This window comes from Papio anubis, chromosome 8, assembly GCF_008728515.1.
Source record: "Papio anubis isolate 15944 chromosome 8, Panubis1.0, whole genome shotgun sequence".
Taxonomy (NCBI): domain Eukaryota; kingdom Metazoa; phylum Chordata; class Mammalia; order Primates; family Cercopithecidae; genus Papio; species Papio anubis.
In genome coordinates, this window is record NC_044983.1 from 47,393,366 (window position 1) to 47,414,493 (window position 21,128).

At 36.4% G+C, this 21,128-nt stretch overlaps 1 protein-coding gene across 9 annotated transcripts in view; it reads right to left on the minus strand.

Annotated features, from left to right (window-relative positions):
- Positions 1–21,128, minus strand: part of PCMTD1 (protein-L-isoaspartate (D-aspartate) O-methyltransferase domain containing 1) — a 113,389-nt gene that overhangs the window by 71,676 nt on the left and 20,585 nt on the right. For 6 of the 9 annotated variants that reach the window (XR_002523792.2, XR_650612.3, XM_031669556.1 and 3 more), the window contains one exon: positions 2,512–2,913. The exons of the other annotated variants lie outside the window; for them this stretch is intronic. Coding sequence is in view for 4 of the 6 variants with exons in the window: in XM_031669556.1 (XP_031525416.1) it covers positions 2,512–2,818 (307 nt within the window). In the remaining 2 variants the exon portion in view is untranslated. The remainder of the gene's footprint in view (positions 1–2,511; positions 2,914–21,128) is intronic. 9 annotated transcript variants of the gene reach the window in all.

Below are 21,128 nucleotides of genomic sequence, written 5' to 3' on the forward strand. Positions count from 1 at the left end.
TGAGCCATAGTGTTACAGTTTTTTTGTTTTAAATAAAGAACTTCTGTTAATAAGGTGGCTGTGAAGCAGTGGAGCCAAATTTGATTCACTACACTCAGATAATCACAGGGAGCATATGAGCATGCTCCTCTGGATCCAGTTCTAAGTGATTTTTACGGATGTATACCTTCCCCTCCATGACATAAAACACACACAATACACAAACTAAAAATAGAAAGCAGGGTAAAAAAGATAAAGCTTCCTTAGAAGCCTGGTGAATTTAAGACTTATTAGCTGTAATCATAGTTTTACAGACTGTTGTTTCTGCTTCTCCTTCTTTAATCTTTCTCACCAAAGGAATATTCTTAATCAAAACGAGAACAACTATATCTTGGTCTTAACTTAGCAGGATCACACGAAGATAAATCCTGGAATAGTATCCAGGAGCCACTGCCATATATGTAAGATCCATGATTCCCTACAGCCTTGTAACAGGAGGAAACCATCTAGCGCATTGCAGATCATTTACACCAGTGGTCCCTTTCCCCACACTGCCCATGTCATGGATTAAAAGACATTCATGATACAACAAGTTTGACATCTGCCTACAGTGCCATCTGGCCACAGACATCTAATCTCTTGGAGCCTGGGACTAGGCAATGAGTCTAAGAAGGCAACCTCATTGCTGGCAAGATTGCAAATTATGATGCATACCTCCCCCATCCCAAGTTTGGCTAGATTGACCTCCCTCAGCATGAGCCAGTTGGCATATACTAGAGAAGTGGAAGACAGAATAAACAGGCACTTTCAGGCTGGCCAAACATGGTATAAGGCTTGGACTCCAGCCCAGAGTTGCCAGAGCTGGTTAAGAAATGTTCAAGGATAGCAATTCCCATTTTTTTTTTAAAGAAGCAGCTCTCCCTACTCTCACCTTTAGATTTTGCAGACTGTCTCAAATCCTATAGATTCCTTTTTCAAAGAAAACTGGTGATAGAAGTGACAGACATCTGGAAGTTCCAACCTGTTAAGAAATTCCTGTCTCAGGACAGGGAGGAGGGCCAAATTTAAATGCAAGCTTCTAAATTTCTCTTTATCGATGAAAATTAATAATTTCCTATCACCTTTGAGCAGTTCTTATACATTAGGAACTAATTCAGTTGCAGAATGAAAGGCTTCCACCCCCACTCTTTTAAATGAAACAGATGGGAGGGCCCATGACTAACAGAGTAAGGAACTAGCTAGTGTGTACGGAGGAAATTTCAGACCTGACTATACCTTAAAAGTCATAATGTGACCACATAATTTATTGTCCAAACTCAGACACTTAGAGGAATGAAAGGACACTATTAATACTGACAATAGGAAAACAGAGATAAAGTAGGACTGTCCCAACATACTGGAACATAGTCACCCTACTAGAGGATATGTCATTCTCTATTTAAAATTCTTCAATGATTCCCCATCACTTTAGAGTGAATTTTACACCACATTCTCATCCTTATTAATTTAGGGATATACCTCAACTATAGTACCTATCAGACTACATGAAGGCTGTTGATTTTCTTATGTCTTCTCACACCCCACCCACCCCCTCAAATAATGCTCTATTTTAACATATGCCACACAGTAGCAGCCAGTGAATACGGCAGCTAAACTAAATGGCTTAGTAAACTTCATAGTTGGTCATCCTCCATCCAACATAATGTCTTACAGCAGATCTTCCTCCACCCATGCATCTTCCACCTATATTCCATACTATCCAGTTGTCACCTCTTAAATATGTGACTTTCAGGCAAGTTATTTAACCTCCCTGTGCCTTTGTTTACTTGCCCATATAAAAGGATTAATAATAGTCTGTACTTCAAAGGAGTATTAGGAACACTGAATGAGCTAATACACACACACAGTGCTTTAAACAATACCTAGCATTTAACACCCAGTAAGCTCTTTGAGGGCAGAAATCTTAGTCCCTTTTGATCACTGCCATATGTACATGCCAGGAACAACGCTTGGCAGAGCAAACACTCGAAAAGTTTGCTGAAAGCTTAATGAACATATACTTCTTTCTTCTCTATTTTTCTCCAATCCCTTGCTTTACTCTGACAGTGCCACATCTTATATATCCCACATTCTCCTGTCTCTCTAACAAAAACCTGGCACAATGCTCTTAGATAACCATCAAACTTTATATGCCAGAAGACAGAACACTCTACCTGAAATAGATTAAATATTACTCCTGAGTTTCCTGCCTACCAGCGCTTGACTTGAAGTACAGACAATGACTAACAGAGAACAGTCAGTTCCCAGAGCTACTGTAAGTTGAGGATTACACGTGGGAACTATCAGGGTAAGGACTGGGAATGAAAAAAGATTACTACTACTTTGTGTTTTCACATCTAAGTAAGGAAGATACCTACATTGAGTATACACATTCAAACATACTGTATACAAAGTTACAACTCCTATAAATCATAAACCATAATACAAAATAGGCTTATTTTTTAAAATAGAATTTTACAAAAATAAAATTACCTAAAATTAAGCCCACCATTGTACTTAAATATCCGGTTCCACTTCCCAGGTTAAGAAAAGACAATCCTGGTTGAAGTTTCAATGCTTCCATAACTTCAGAATAAATGCAAGGTGCTGACAAGTGGATGTTTCCATGCTTCCAGGCTAAGTCTTTGTAAGCATTGTCTCTGTAGCCTTCCAAATAGTAATCTCCACGATCAATCGCTCTGAAGGCTTGCTCCACTCTTTCAGTACGAATATACTGAGCTTCTTTTAAATTATCAATTAAGTCATCATTATCTTCCCCAGCACTCACAGCTCCTCCCATGATAGTATTCAAATCAAATCATAAATTTAAAAATGAAATAAAATTAGTAGAAATGGCTTCCAATATTGCACTTGATTTCCAAAAATAAATTAATCCTGGAAGGGAAGAACAAAAATAAACAGGTTTAAATTAATGCTCAAAAGCAAAATAACTCGTTTATTAAATGTATGTCATTATAATTAACTACCATTTCTCATGGAAATATTCTGCTCCAGGCATAGTGCTAAACTCCTTCTTAACTATATTACTTTATTTAATCCATATAGTAACCACAAAAGGTAACTTATATGATCTCATCTGTACAGATGGGAAAACTGGAACACAAAGAAGTCAAGTAAGTCACCTAGTACTGTGAAGCCCATTATGGTGGCCACTAGTTACACATGGCTACCTAGATCTAAATTAATAAAAATTAAATACAATTTAAAATTCCATTAGTCAACCTACCTGTATTTTAAGTGCTTAATAGCTACTTGTAGCTAGTGGCTACCATACTGGACAGCACTACTCTGCAAAGTGACACTGTCAAGACTTGATCTCAGGTCTTTAAAGTCAGAAACCATGCTTTTTTTTTTTTTTTTTAAGATAGGATCTCACTCTGTCAACCAGGCTGGAGTGCAATGGCATGATCTTGGCTCATCCCCTCCCGGGCTCAAGTAATCCTCCCACCTCAGCCTCCCAAGTATCTGGGATCACAGGCGCATGCCACCACGCTCAACTAATTTTTGTATTTTTTTGTAGAGATGGGGTTTCACCATGTTGCCCAAAATAGTCTCAAACCCCTGAGCTCAAAAGATCCATCCGCACTGGCCTCACAAAGTGCTGGGATAACAGGCATGAGCCACAACGCCCGACCTCCTCCATGGTCTTAATCACTGAGCCACACTGGCTTCTTTACAGTATAGGATAGGATAGGATAGGATAGGATAGGATAGGATAGGATAGGATAGTATAAATTTTAAAAATTGATTTTAAATTCCTGAACTTAAAAACAATTTGAAAATGCACTACATAAATTTAAAATGTTAACACACAGAACAACGTATTACTCGAAACACTGAACATAAAATGCAAAATAAACAAACCCCAGACTCATGTTTATTAACACACTTGTGTGCTCTCTGATAGTTTTGTTTAGCAAACCTTGTTGTGATAGAAATCACAAATTTTATTAACAACTTCAATAGTCCAAGCACTAGAACATGTTTTATACACATACATACAGACACACACACACACACACACACACTGAACTTAAGAGATTAAACTCAGCATCTGAATGCATCTAAGTGCAATTTGAGAAAACTTAAAACATTTCAAAACATAATACTGAATATACAATTTAAGTTTCATTCAACTATTGCTAGTAAGTTAATGTATCAATTTCTGAATTAATAAATCAGTAGAGGAGAACGTGTGAAATGAAATACCCATGGCCAGTAACAAGACTTATGACAGTTAACTCTGGCAAGGCTGTACTCCAACTCTTGACCCTAAAGAAGTATGCCAATTAGGGTCTCAAGTATCCCTAGGGTCCTCAGGCCCCTGGCACCACTGGGGCAGCTCCCCCAGTACAGCCTATCATATTGTCTTTGTGTCCGCTTTGTCCTTTCCTACAATTGCCTCAAGAACTTTTGGAGTAGAGGAAATACTGTGAATTCACATTTAATTCATTCAAACTCACTTATAACAAGTTGGCTGGCTCTAGCACCTTCAATCCTCAGAAATACGGTAAGTATAAGGGCTTACAGCACCCATCTCCTCAATGAATATATTTTGTAGAATGTAGTGCAATGGGAGATGTCAATTCCCTATTCCTTCAACAAGTCTTGGCTGTGGCATCTCGACTTGCTGAGTCCAACTGTAGCATTTCAAGACTTTTTTTTTTTTAAATAACATGGCCTTTAAGCACAAGTCAACTTTTTCATCTGGCACTCAGAGTGAATCTTTTCCTAAGGTAAAAGAAAAAATGGTTATATTACACTAGGAGATAGTCTTTGTCAGCATCCAGTGAGGCATCTGCCTAAGGATTTCATAAGAACAATTCTGAGACACAGATATTTGGCAAATTGCTGTACTGTATATGCCACAATTTACTAGAAAAATGATTCCCTTTGAGTGGGCTCTAGGGCTTAAGAAGAAGGATCTGATCCTGCTTAGGTCCTTCTGAATTCCATTCAATTCAAAATTATCATAGCAAAACAATCAATCAAATATGGTCTTTACTACACAGCTCACATTTTTGGTGAGAAAAAGGCAAGAAGAAGAATGAAATAAATAAGAACTACCGCCATTTACTGACAGATACTGTACTGAGTGTATTTGCAGCTCATTAAAAATTACTATAAGCCAGGCCAGGCACGGTGGGTCACACCTATAATGCCAGCACTTTGGGAGGTTAAGGTGGGCAGGCGGATAACTTGAGGCAGAAGTTCGAGACCAGTCTGGCCAATATGGCAAAATCCTGTCTCTACTAAAAATACAAAAAGTAGCCAGATGCGGTGGCTCACGCCTGTAATCCCAGCACTTGGGGAGGTTAAGGTGCGCAGATCACTTGAGGTCAAGACCAGCCTGGCCAACATGGTCAAACTCTGTCTCTACTAAACACACACACATAAAAAAAATTAGCTGGGTGTGGTGGCACACAGCTGTAGTCTCAGCTACTCGGAAGGCTGAGCCAGGAGAATTGCTTGAACTTGGGAGGCAGAGGTTGCAGTGAGCCGAGTTTGCACCACTGCACTCCAGTCTGGGCGAAAGAGAGAGATTCCTTCTCCAAAAAAAAAAAAAAAAATCCAATCAAATGACTGCATGGATTTTTAAAAACAATGACTGAAGAATGGATTAGGAAAGCAAGATCCAATAATATGCTGCCTACAAAAGACTCACTTTAGCCTTAGGACACACACAGACTGAGAATAAAGGGATGAAAAATGATAACCAAAAGAGAGCAGGAATGACTATACTTCCATTAGACAAAATAGACTTTCGGTCAAAAACTGTAAAAAGAGACAAAGAAGCAAAGAAGGACATTATTTTATGTCCTGTTCAAGAGAATAGAACAATTTTAAATAGGAGCACCTAAATATATAAACCAAATATGAATAGATCTGAAGGATGAGATCAACTGCAACACAATAATAGCAGAGGACTTCAAACTCCATGTTCAACAATGGACATATCATACAGACAGAAACAGTGGACTTGAACAACGCTTTAGACCAAATGGACCTAACAGACATATATAGAACATTCTATCCAACAGCAACTGGAATGAGTATTCCCCAGGATATATTATATGTTTGTCTACAAAATAAGTTTCTATGAATCTAAGATCGAAATTATACCAAATATCTTTTCTACTCATAATGGAATGAAACCAGAAACCAGTAACAGAAGGACTTTCGGGACATTCACACACACACACACAGAAATAAACAATATGCTCCTGAAAAACCAACTGGTCAAATAAATTTAAAAAGAAAATAAAGATATCTTGAGACAAATGAAAATGGAAACGCAACATACCATAACTTATGAGATGCATCAAAAGCAGTTGTAAAAGGGAAGTTTACAGCAATAAATGCCTATATCAAAAGAGAGTAAAGATTTCAAAAAAATTCAAGAAACTAGAGAAAAAAGAACCAGTTAAACCCCAATTAGCAGAAAGAATGAAATAAGATCCAGAACAGAAATAGATAAAATAGAGAGCAGAAAGAAAACAGAAAAGATCAGTAAAACTAAGAGTTGGTTCTTTAAAAAGACAAACAAAATCAATAAACCTTTAGCAAACTAACAAAAAAAGAAGGCTCTAACAATGAAGTCAGAAATGAAAGAGGAGATACCACAACTCAGAAGATACCGCAGAAGCACAAAGGGTCAAAGAGATTATGAACAATTATCCACCAACAAATTGGATAACCTAGAATAAATTCCTGGAAATGTACACCCTACCAAAGTTGAATCAAGAAGGAATAGAAAATCTGAACAGACCAATAACAAGCTAGAAGACTGAATCAGTAATTAAGAAATCTCCATCAAAGAAAAACTCAGCACCAGATGCCTCAAGGTGGAATTACACCAAACATTTAAAGAACTAATATCAATTCCTTTTCAAATCCTTCCAAAAAATCAAAGTGAAGAGAATACCTACAAACTCCACTTACGACTCCAGTATTGCTCTGATACCGAAGCTAGACAAAGACACTACAAGAAAAGAAAATAACAGGCTAATATCCCTGATGAACATATCTGCAAAAATCTTCAATAAAATACTAGCAAACGAAATTCAACAGAACATTAAAAGGATCACTCACCACCAAGTGAGACTGATCCCTAGAATACAAGGATTGTTGAATATACACAAATCAATAATGTGATGGATGTACCCTATTAACAGAATGAGGACAAAAACCCTATGATCATTTCAATAGATGCAGAAAAAGTAGTTAACAAAACTCAATATCCTTTCATAATAAAAACTCTCAATGAATTAGACACAGAGGGAAGATACCTCAACATAATAAAGGCTGTATATGAAAATTCCACAACAAACATACTCAGTGATGAAAAGTTGAAAGGTTTTCCATGATCAGGAATAAGGATTTCTATTCTTACTACTTCTATTCAACACAGAACAAAGTTCGAGCTGGAACAATTACACAAGAAAAAAAATAAAGGGCATCTAAACAGGAAAGCAAGAATTGAAAATACCTCTGTTAATTGATAATATAATCTTACATGCAGAAAATTGTAAAGACCCCCCAAAAAACTATTAGAACTGCTAAACAAATCAGTAAAGTTGCAGGCTACAAAATCAACATACAAAAGTCAGTAGCATTTCTTTACACTAACAACAAAATCAATCCCATTCACAACATCAAAAAAAAAAAATACCTAAAAGTAAACTTTAATCCAGGAGGTAAAAGATTTGTATACTACACACTATTAAATATTGAAAGAAAATTGTAAACAACACAAATAAATGGAAAGGTATCCCATGTTCATGGACTCACATAAATAATAGTTAAGATGTCCGTACTGCCAACAGTGGTTTACAGATTCAACGTAATCCATATTAAAATTCCAATGACATTTTTCACAAAAATAGGAAACAATTCTAAAATTTGTATAGAATCATATAGGCAAAAAGAAGAAAACTAGAGGCCTCACATTATCTGGCTTCAAAATCTATTACAAAGCTATAGTAATCAAAGCAGCATGGTACTGACATAAAAACAGACACAATGACCAACCAAAGTAGATGGAGAGACCAGAAATAAACTCCACACATTTCTGGTCAACTGATTTTCAACAAAGATACCAAGAACACACAATGAAGAAAGCACAGTCTCTTCAATAAGTGCTGCTGGAAAAATCAGGTATCCACAAGAAGAAGAATGAAATTGAATCCTTATCTCACACCACATACAAAAATCAACTCAAAACAGATTAAAGATTTACATATAAGACCTGAAACTATATAACTATTAGAAGAAAACATAGGGGAAATGCTCCATTACATTGGTCTGGGCAAAGATTTCTTGGATATGATCCCAAAAGCACAGGCAACAAAAGCAAAAATAAACAAATGGCACTAAATCAAACTAGAAAGCTTCTGTACAGTAAAGCTTTATTAATTGTTTACAAGCAGTAAAGTGAAGTGATAACACATATAGTAACTAAAAAAAAAAAAAAAAAAACCCGCAAACCATCTATCCATACATCTCATAAAGGATTGCAAACCATACATCTGACAAGGGATTAAGATCCAAAATATAAAATGAACTCAACTGAATAGCAAGAAAACAAATATGCCAATCAAAAAACAAACAAAAGACCTAATAAACAATTATCAAAAGAAGACATATAAACAGCCAACACACATGAAAAACTGGTCATCGCAGAAATGCAAATTAAAACCACAATGAGATATTACTTTATACCTGTCAGAATGGCTATTATCAAAAAGACAAAAGATAACAAGTATTGGTAAGGTTGTAGAGAAAAGAGAACTCTTGTGAACTGTTGGTGGAAATGTAAATTAATACTGCTGTTACAAAAAACAGTAAGGCTCCTCAGGAAACTAAAATCAGAATTATCCTATGATCCAGTCGGTAATCCCACTTCTGAGTCTATATCCAAAAAGACTGAAATCAGTATGTCAAAGATATATCTGCATTCCCATGTTCACTGCAGCATTATTCACAATAGCCAAGATATGTAAGCAGGCTAGGTGTCCATCATCAGAGAAATGGGTAAAGAAAATGGTGTGTGTGTATGTATATGTTTATATATATAGGAATTTGAGAAAAAGAAAAAGGTAAATATAGATTTACCTTATTATATATATGTAAAATCCATTTATATATATAAATGGATTACTATTCAGTCTTTAAAAGGAGGGTAATTCTGTCATTTGCAATAACATGTATGAACCTGGAAGACATTATACAAAGTCATAAGACATACTAAGACATAAGACAGGCATGGAAAGTCAAACACCACATGATCTCACTCATATGTGGAACCTAAAATGCTTGAACTTATAAAAGTAGAGTGTGAAATGATGATTACCAGAGGCTGGGGCAGGAGGGTAGATGGGGGAAAGGGGAAATGCTGATCAAAGGGCACAAAGTTTCTGCTAGACAAGAGAAATATGCTTCACTAATCTTTACAGAATGGTGACTATAATAAATAAAAATGTACTGTGTTATCTCAAAATTGCTGAAACAGTAAATTGTAAATGTTTTCACCATACAAAATGACAGCTTGGTAAAGCAATTTTTTTTTTTTTTTTTTTTGAGACGGAGTCTCGCTCTGTCGCCCAGGCTGGAGTGCAGTGGCCGGATCTCAGCTCACTGCAAGCTCCGCCTCCCGGGTTTACGCCATTCTCCTGCCTCAGCCTCCCGAGTAGCTGGGACTACAGGCGCCCGCCACCTCGCCCGGCTAAGTTTTTTTGTATTTTTTAGTAGAGACGAGGTTTCACCGTGTCAGCCAGGATGGTCTCGATCTCCTGACCTCGTGATCCGCCCGTCTCGGCCTCCCAAAGTGCTGGGATTACAGGCTTGAGCCACCGCACCCGGCCAAAGCAAATTTTTTAATTGGCCTGATTTAATCATTCCACATTGTAAACATATATTGAAACATCATATTGCACCCCATAAATATACAATTATTACTTGCTAATTAAAAATTAAATAGGATTTTAAGGAAAAACCAAAATTATAAAGAGAATTACATTACTTGGTGTGGGGGGTGTGGGAGAATGACACACTGTTTACATAGTCAAAATACTATAAACATAATTGCTTATTTAGTTTTAATACTCGTTTAATCACACTGAGTGAGAGACGAGAGGAAAGGAGTGGCATGGGAGCTAAAACCTCATCTATGATGACAGAATGTAAATGCTGTCCAAAAGTAATGAATAAAAAGGAAAAGCAGCATCTTGATTAGCAATGTGTACGTTAAATACCCTACAAAACGGATATATGTGTTAAGTTCCTTCTGGAATGTGAGCCTGAGGGTGAAAACAGGTGAAGCCAGGGATTGCTAGGCTTTGGCATCAAGGCTTGCAGTATCTTTACAAATTATATTACATGTATTATTTGAACAAAATTGGTGAGTAAAGGTAAAATTAAAGGGGTTATAGAGAGAGCACCAATGAAGTATAATAAAGCTATACGGAGAGTTTCCTAAGGAATAAAAATACATTAATAAGACAGTCTAGGGCAGAAAAATAAAGATACAGAAAGAGAAGATTATTACATAAATAATAACTTAAAACACACCAAAGAGTTTCGCAGATATAGCTCTTCTTACCACATACATTATTGCTGAATGTAGAAACTGAATTATAAATTACATTTTTATAATACTCACTGATTTGATTACAATGTGCCTTTGCAGAAAACATGAAAATAAAGTAAAATTAAAATTTTCATAATGCTAGCATTCAAAGAACCACTGTCATTATTAACTTTTAAGCAATCACATACTTCATTTTTTTAAACACATGACTGGTATTATACTGTATATATTGTTCAGGACTTTCACTTAATAAACCTTAAGCATTTCCTAATACCATGAGACACTCTTTCCAAATCCAGAAGTATGATATTCTACCACATGGATATAGCAGGATGCAACCAATCCCCCAATGTTAGACTATGAATAATCAATATAATCAATATTAGAACTGATTATAATTGATGTACACTTGAGAAGCTCGTAAATCAAAGTCTGTAGTGAATATTGTGGTAATTCAATAATAATCCTAACTTGAAATGTACAATATTTTTTATGAAAGTAAAATAAACACTAATAAAAAGCCAGCGTAGCATTAGGTCATCAGTGTCTGCCATTTGTTACTTCTAAGATAATCTCATCTCAACCATGGAAAAGTCAAATGCAAGTCAAGAGACCAAGGTCTAGCCATGGTTTCATAGATAACTTTGCTGTACTGATCTGGCCAAATCCCCAAAATGTCATTTCCTCACCTGTGAAATAAAAAAGCTATATTCTGCAGCTCCTAAGGTCCCTCAGAGCTCTAATTTCCATGCTATTTTAGCACTGGTCAAATCTGCACTTGAATATAATCAAGTTTTAGTTATCTAGTAATGGCTGCTGTCCATGCCTTGCATTTCTGTTACTTTGGTCACAATTTTTACTGCCTCACTCCTGCCATTTTCTTTTCCACAAAGAAGAAACAATTTTAGGAGAGTTCAAGTCCTGCACTAAACAATAAAAGCAAAATAAGGAATTTGAGAGAAAGAAGAAAAAGGTAAATTATAGAAAAAGATCAAGTGTAAGAACATAATAAAAGGCTGAAAAACTTAAGCAGATACACAGTTATGTCTGTTTGAGAAGGAAGTCAACATGTTTCCTCATAAAACACAATTTCACTCCTTGGTATTTTTCTCTCTGCTGTGTGTTGGGTAGGGGCTGCAGAGAAAATAAAGGGTACATTCACATGTGCACACCTGAAACTATTTGCAAAGTGTTCCAAACGTTTCTTGCTATTATCCCAAAATTTAGAATTGTGACTTAAATCTATTTGGTTTTAGGAAAGAACTGCCAAAGGCCCCATACAATATTATGGTGTCTCTTACGCAGTTTAAGGATACCTTATGGAGGATTACGCACTGACAAGTTAAAGGAGGTAGGAAGCAGATCAATGGCAGACAGATGTTGCAAGGTGGGAGCAGAACAAAATGAATGCTGATTCACTTTCCTTTCCTCCTAGCATCCAGAGGGAAGCAGTCAACTGCTCTTTGCTGCTCCTTTCTCTGCAAAACTGAGGACTAAGCTCACCCAGCTCTAGAGGGAAGCTCACTCACCGGTGATCCAAAAGAAAACACACAAATTGTGGCCATGAACAAAGAAGGCTCCTCATGTCCTCAAAGCTCTTGTCATGGGATTCATGGACCAAGCCTGCTTTAAGTGCAGAGGCAACTACACAGGGAAAACATTTTTCTCAGTGATGGGACTGATAAAGAGATAGGATGAAATATAAATAAAGAATTATGAAAGAAAATAAATGGTTAAACTAAGGTTCACTATTCACTTGCCAAAAGCTGCCAAGAACATCCACTTTACTCTATAATCAATGATGAATACAAATCTTAAATTTTGTTTAAGTAGTGATAACACATAGAGCAGCAATTTCCTATGTGCCTACTACACACCTAGCACTGTGCTCCAGTTCTCTACCATACTACTATGAAGAGGCACGAGATCATATGAGAAGCTCACCGCCCTTGAATAACTGAAACACTATTCAAATCCAGCCTGTGAAGCTATGAAACCCTCTGACACAGAATTATTTGCTCAGAGGCTCCTGACGCATAATTCAAAACTAAACTTTTCATTAACTTTTAGCTGAAAAGATGTTCAATTCAGCTCTCTTTCAACCTCCTATATTTTCTTTTTCCTTTTAGTATTCTCAGCTTCAAAGGAAGAATGAAGCAGCTGTGGGTGGCAGGGCAGGGGAGCATCTGATGTCATTTATTGATCATGTAGCCTCAGGCAAATTACTTAATCTCCAGTTTCCTTATCTGTAAAATGAAAATAATTACCACATCATACATTTGTGATGATTAAATAGTACACTGAATATAAAATTCCTAACATATAGCTGTCCAATAATATCAACTTATTTTCATTTCTGTGACAGAAAGGGCACGTTCTAAACTTTCATTTTTAAGCACGGAAGACTGGAAAGGGAAAATAAAAAAATACTGCTTCTCAAATCTAGTGAAGGTATCGCCTACTGACCTCCTTAAAGAGGAATTGAAGAATGGAAATGGAAATCCTGAAGTTAGAGGTATCTAAAAGAAAAACAGCCAAGGACAGGATATACAGAAGTCTGTGGAAAAATACTTACATTCACACATAAGTTGACTGCGAGAGAGAAGTTAAAGTGAAGAAAAGACAACACAGTTATCTTCTGCCATGCTCTGGGCCATCAACTGTGCTGAAGGGCCTAAATTAAGAGTAGCTGCCCTTCTGCGCTCACAGGGAGTCTCAGAAGGAAGAATGAGCTTACCTGGGCTAAGACAACAGTCAGATACCGAACCTCTTTGGTTTAAGTTCCATCTCACTAGCTAACTTTCGCCCTGGCTAATACTTTTACCTCTAATAGAGCATTTGTTATATAATTTAGCAAAAATTGTCTTGTAAAGTTTTCTTTGGTTCCACATATCTTTTCTGTCCAGACTGTAAACTCACTGAAGGGAAAAATAACATCTTATATTTAATGTATTTATCACAGTTGCATGGTCTTAGCAAACATCTAAGAAACAACTGTTCACTAAGTGTAAAACACTGTGAAAGTTATAGTTTTCTACTCTGGAAAGTCCTTCCAAATTTCAGTGTTCCCAATGGCTACAGGAAAGTCGAAGTACATCAAGTACATTTTTGCTTCTATATTCTCTTGACTATCTTCTTCCCCTACCCCTCCAATTCAATAATACAAATAATTTTTTTTTAAAGAAGCTCTCTTGGAAGCATCCACATTACACATTTTGATACATGGCGAATTTTAAGATGCCTATATTCACAGATGTAGCTTCCAACTTCCCCCACATCCTTTTAATTTTCATATTCCCCTTGGCTTGGAAACAGTGTGAACTCCAAGATAGAGAAACAGTAGATGGTAGTTCTACGACAGTTTTAGCGTATAATATTTGAAGTGATAAAATAATATATAAAACTTTAAAGGACAAGACATGAGGCTCATCTAGCTGAAATTTTATCATTTTGAAAATTATAGGACTTTATGGGTCCCCAAAGGCTTTCCTCTTCTCCCTTTTACTCAAACATCTGAACATAAGACCTTTTCAAACCTATATTACTACACGTATCGCCCTAAACACAACTGCCTATTACCAACACCCTCTACATGCAAAGTTCCACATATCTTTGAGTTAACAAAATTAATCCTCAGGGAATAATGGCCTCAGATTTAAGGATTACTGGTTAGCATTATCTGGATTTTTCAAGAAACAGAAGTGCTACACTAACCATCCTTAACACTTTTTAAAATATATATACATCCTTATGGGAGCTGCAGCCTAGAAAAACCTTTAAAACAAGTTGTTCACCTCCTCTAATTCAGGAAAAGTCTAAACAAAATATTCATTAACTGGCAACAGTTCTTAGGAATGTACTGAGATCAACAGGGAAACATGATTTTTTAAAAAGTACACATTTTCAGCTCTTCCGGGTTCAGGATTTCATAGTGGGGTTTATTTTATTTGAAAAGCTAGGAATTTATAAAGAACAATATTTGAATTTAAGAATATTCCAAAGCAAAAATGCACAACTGGGAACTACTCATCACTTCAGATGATCTGTATCTGTTCCCTTCCATGAATATACCATAAAATAAACCAAACATGAGCTCATACCAAATATACTCTTTCCATATATTAATGTACTGTGGAATGCAAAACTGGCCTTGTCATACTATATGATTTTAAGTCATTATCTTTTCTGGCTTTGGTTTTTTCACCTGTAAAATAAAGTCATTAAATCAAATTATCTCAATGACCCCTTTAAGAACTTTCAAAAAATCTAAGCATATTTACTTATTTACAAAGACATACACAGGTTAACTAGAAAGTTTTTGGACTTATAAAGTGGCATCTTCTAAAGTCCAAAATGCTAATTTTATCTACAGATGAACACCGACAAAAGCTATATAAAACAAAGCAGCTAAAGTATTATCTGTAAGTTTTCAAAGCACTTTTAACATCAATTCATACAATTTCTTAAGTATCACAGGAATAAAGGCAGGATGGGTAGTATTACCTGCACCGTACAAATAAAAACAGACTGAGAAAGAGTAAATTACTCGTTCTGGATTTCCCAAACAAAGGGATATTTCAATCTTATTCATAAATCTTACGCACTACTAAAAATATTGTAAGAAGAAACCACAACAAAAAAAGTCTGAGACCCCTGAGAACAATGCACACTTAAAAAATGATCCTATAGTTTAATTTCATTTACTGGAGCAAGTAATTCTATCCCTACTTTTCTGAATGAACCAGAGAAAGTTTAAGCAATTCTTGAAAATGTACTGTCATCATCAAATCATAGCAATGGTATAGGCTCTAAAGTGCTGGGAGGGTCACTGATACAGTTTTAATATTGTCACAGCCCAAATCCCATGTTGAACTGTAATCCCCAATTGCAGGCAGTGATTGGATCTTGGAAGTGGATCTCTCCTGTCTTGGTGCTGTCCTCATGACAGTGAGTTCTCTTGAGATCCAGTAGTTTAAAAGTGTACGGCACCTCCCCCTACTCTCTGTTGCTCCTGCTTTGGCCATGTAACCTGCTTGCTCCCCCTTCACCTTCCAGCATGAGTAAAAGCTTCCTGAGGCCTCGCCAGAAGCCAAACAGATGTCAGTATCCCACTTTCTGTAAAGCCTGCAGAACTATGAGCCAAACAAACCTTTTTTCTTTAAAAATTACCCAGGCTTAGGTATTTCTTATTTTTATTTTTTATTATTATTATTATTTTTGAGACAGAGTCTTGCTCTGTCACCAGGCTGAGTGTAGTGGCATAATCTCAGCTCACTGCAACCTCCGCCTCCTGGGTTCAAGCGATTCACCAGCCTCAGCCTCCCAAGTAGCTGGGATTACAGGTATGCACCACCATGCCCAGCTAATTTTTTGTATTTTAGTAGAGACGGGGTTTCACCATGTTGGCCAAGATGATCTCGATCTCCTGACCTCATGATCCGCCCACCTCGGCCTCCCAAATGCTCAGTTATTTCTTTATAGCAATGTAAGACTTGAACTTTTAAATTATTAATTTGTCATCAATGATTCCACAAGTCAATAAAACTCACTTAAAGAACACCATCCAAACTGAGTAACCAAAATGCTTGTGAAAGTTTTTTACACTACAGTTCAGAACTTTCCCCCGCCCCCACCCCAGGGCTGCATTTAACAACTTCTTCACCGTCGAACCAGTAAGTTAAGAAAGACACGGGCACACTAGGGAAAGAATTTCAAAGAATGATTTCAGGTCCCAGAGACAGTCTTTGCTCCAGAAAATCAGTTTCTTAAATGGTTAGTATATTTTCAATAAGCTGTTTAAAAATTACGTTCAACTTGGTTATAATAAATTCATAAAACTAAAGACGTTTAAAATCATAAAGAATTATTTCATATTAATTGGTCTTCAAATCGTAAACAGTAGCCAGTGAGTAAAATTACCTTTATTAACAGTGTATTTTAAAATACACTTCACATTTTAAATTCAACAAGTGCTCTCAAATGCTCTTTAAAATGCTTTCAATAAAAAATTACTCAACAACATTACCTAGCATTTGGATATTTAAATTTTTAAGTGTTTTATATAAAAAGATTTCATGTGATGATTTCCCCATTCAATAAACAAAAACTGATCACTTGTTTATGCCTCAGGAACTATAATAAGCATGAGGATTCAGGGATCATACTCCAGAAGCTAAACTCAACTTAAAGAGCTCTCTTATGAGGTAAGAACTGAAGAAGAGATCACTCCATTTCATCAAGAAATTGAGCCTCAGCAGTTGCCTTGTCCAAGATGACACAAGTTAGCTGCAAGTTATATATACTCAGAAAAGAGAAAACCTACTTCAAATATTACAACAATAGGAATACAAGGCCAAAAAGATCTAATGTATTCCTTTGCTTGTATTTCTTAAAACTAAGTAAACATAATGTTTCTTTTAAAAAGAATTTCTTCTTTATTTCAATATTCAAGTTACTTACAGTAACTAATATGACCGAAACTTATGATAGCTTACAGAACATTTTAAGGGAAAAAAATACCAAAAAGTGAACCACTACAGAAAACAAAGTCAGGTTTTCCTATTATTTTTATTCTTGTTAAGGGATTCACTCTCTTCACAGAAAAATTTCATGAATTATTTTCAACCTCCAAATACAAATTATATAATTCAATTTAGTAACTATTATCTAGACTAAATCCATACAGGTTATGGTGGGAAGTCATAACACTCAACAAATGTAAAATTCTACTGGTCACAATTCAATAGGATTTATATCAGTAGGAATATAACTTAATTTTACTTAACTCATTTGCTACTGCTTAGAAGGATCATTTGTAGAATGAAAATTAGTATATCAAATCATAATTTCATATCAAGTTGTATGTTCATTTTGAGTCACAGTCTAATAGAAAGTGCTCTTTTCAATATAAATAAAAATTACACTTAAGTAAAGCATCATATAGTGTGGGTGTTTGGACCAATGGCTCATGTCTGTAATCTCAGTACTTTGGGAGGCCAAGCAGGGAGGACAACTGGAGCCTAAGAGTTTGAGACCAACCTGGACAACGTGGAGAGACCTCATCTTTACAAAAAAACTTTAAAAATCAGCCAGGCATAGTGGCACATACCTGCAGTTCCAGCTACTTGGAAAGTCGAGACAGAAGGATCACTTGTGCCCAGGAGTTCAAGGCTGCAATGAGCTATGATTGCACTACTGCACTCCAACATGGGTAACAGAGCAAGACCATCTCAAAAATGTATATGTGTGTGTGTGTGGGCGCATGCACGCGCATGCGTGTCATCACTATTATATCATTACTGATGTAATACATATAAACTGTCTACAACAGTCCTTGATGCCTACCACATGCTCAATAGCTGTTGCTTCTATTACTTAATAGAGAAACTACTTAATCCTTCCATAAACAAACATATTCCCATTTCAAGAAACATTAGTCAAGTTGATAAAACCGGGAGATTTTTGTACAGTTAGTAAATACACATAAAATATTTTTGATTTTAGGTGCCAATTTTCAACAAGATCTCAGCAGCTTCACGGTGTTTCTGAGGGAAAACAAAGCATGGAAAGACGGGGTATAGCCTAGACTATATCCTATGATGTCAGATGGAAATGGAGGAGTCAGTGAGAACTCACAGTGTGAATTTTAAAATACACACAAACACACACACACAAAATAGAAAACTGCAGAAATACACACATATACATATTTTTCCTTGCTTTTGAAGGTCTAGAATACACAGGCAGATGTTAGAAACACACCAGTAACCATAAGAAAACCTAGCACCCAGATCTTGGTTTCTAAATACTGTTCTCCTAGGCAAAGAAAAGAAACTAGGGTTCCTTGGGAAAATGACTGACTGCTAAATTCAGGCAGGAAAAACATGAGTCTGAAACACCTTCTTAAGACAAAATATGGAAGTCCTCAAAAAAATGAGGAGATGTCAAAGATACAGAATCTGGCTTGAAGAGTCTTCTGTTGGCCAAACTGAGTACGTTTTGGGAATCTACGTAATAGAGATTGATGATAATAGTCATAAAATAAAATGAGAATCAGAGAGTCCATACCTAAATGATGAATGAACAAATAAGTTGGGGGAGAAGGAAAAGCTCTCACAGTAGAATGGCAACAAATAAATATAGAAGAAATAATGGTGTTAGAAAAATACCAATGGATGCTAAAACCAGTGTATGAAAATTTGGTGAGGAACAGGATTATCTGCATAATCTCAAAGTATCTCTCCACAAATTACCAATTAATAAAGGGACAAAAGAGTCACTTCACAATGGAGAAATCCAATGAACGCCATCTGAAGTAATCAAAACTAACTTCGCTAACATTGGGCCTCTTTGAAATGTTTGCTTCTTGGTGCCGTAAAGAAACAGCATTTGAATATAAACTTAATTGTTTTAGCAAGGTCATTTTTTTACTTTTTGTAGAAAGGGTACACTTGCCAGCAGTTTTGCCATGAGAGTACACCAAACAAAGGAGACAAGGTCATTTATAACCTGAAGTGGTCACTTTACTGCTCTGTCTGGTTTTCATTGGCTGGAACAGGACCTTACATTTTGTATTTGACCTGACTGGACAGTAACTTAGAACTTTTTAAAACAGGCAAAGGTAGAGGAGAACAAAGGAAGGAGGAAGTAACTTGCAGAATGCTGAAAAAGGTAAAAACACTTTTAAATAAGGAAGAAGAACAGGCTATGACTTAATGTTTGCTTGGATCCAGTAAAAGCATGCCAGGGCAAATATTTAGGCTAATTTGTGGGAGCTACGAACATAAAGTACATCAATTTTTTTCTTATGGATAGCAGATACTTCAGAACATTAGTACAGGTCTTTGAATAAATTTTGCTTTTAAGAGAAGTTACTATTTATTCCTAATTAGACAGGGAAGAAAGTCTTCGAACAGGAACCTTTATTTTACTTTTTACAGGCCAAACCAATGCACCTACTGATGTTATGTCCTGAGATAGATACTTATCATATCCATGATATTCCTAGACTAGATCCTAAACTAAGGGAGAAAGATACCTACAGGATACATTATTGAAAACAAGTGGCAGAATATGAATACAGGTTATATATAAATGGTATTGTATAATTATTAAACTTACTGATTTTAATAACTATACTGTAGTTCTCTAAGAAAACATCCTTGTTCTTGGAAAATATGTACTAAAGTAAAAAAAAAAAAAAAAAGAGTACTCCAAACTCCTCCAAATGGTGCAGAAAACAAATGTGTGTGTGTGTGTGTGTGTGTGTGTGTGTAATAAAGCAAATGTATCAAAATGCAAGCAACTAATGAATCTAAGCAAAGGGTGTACTGGAGTTCCTTGTACTCTTGTGCCAGTTCTTCTACAAGCTTGAAATTCTATCAAAATAAAGATACATAAAAGTAAGCCATTGTGAATCTAAGCAAAGGGTGTATAGCAAGCTTGTCCAACCCACAGCCCATGGGTCATATGCAGTCCAGGATGGCTTTGAATGCAGCCAAACACAAAATCATAAACTTTCTTAAAACACTATGGGATTTTTTTTTTCTATTAGTTCATCAGTTATTAGTGTTTGTGTATTTTATGTGTGGTCCATGACAATCTTTTTCCAATATGGCCCGGGGACGCCAAAAGATTGGACACCCCTGGTATACAGGAAGAAGTTTCTTGTGCTATTTCTCACAATTTTCCTATAAGTTTGAAACTATTTCAAAATGAATTTATATAAATACATGAATTATGAGTTAAAATGCAAGCAAGATCTTCATGCCTGTAATCCCAGCACTTTGGGAGGCTGGGGCAGGAGAATTGTTTCAGTCCAGGAGTTCGAGAACAGCCTGGGCAACATAGTGAGACCCTCATCTCTACAAAAAAAATTTAAAAATTAGTCAGGCATTGTGGCTCATGACTATAGTCCCAGCTACTCAGGAAGTGGAGGTTGGGTGATCCCTTGAGCCCAAGAGGTAAAGGCTGCAGCAAGCTATGATCACACCACTATACTTCAGCCTGGGTGACAGAGCAAAACCCTGTCTCAAAAACAAATAAATAAAGCCTAAGGGGAATAGCAGATTAATGGAAAAGAATGCTATTTTGTGCAGACAGGAAATAGATGAAAGACAACTTGACTTTTAAAACTATGAGTAAGGCTCATGCCTGTAATCCCAGCACTTTGGGAGGCCAAGGTGGGAGGACTGCTTGAGCCCAGGAGTTCGAGACCAGCCCTGGCAAAATAGTGAGACTCTATTTCTATAAAACATTTAAAACATTAGCCAGGTGTAGTAGTGTGCACCTGTGATCCCAGGGACTCGGAACTCTGAGGTAGGAAGATTGCTTGAGCCTGGGAGGTCAAGGCTGCAGTGAGCCGTGGTCATGCCACTGTACTCCAGCCTAGGAGACAGAGCAAGACCCTGTGTCTCAAAAGAAAAAAGAAAAAAAAGCAAGAACTGAGCAATCAGCAAAGATAATTCCTTCACAGTATATATTTCCTAAAGTTCACTCCTAG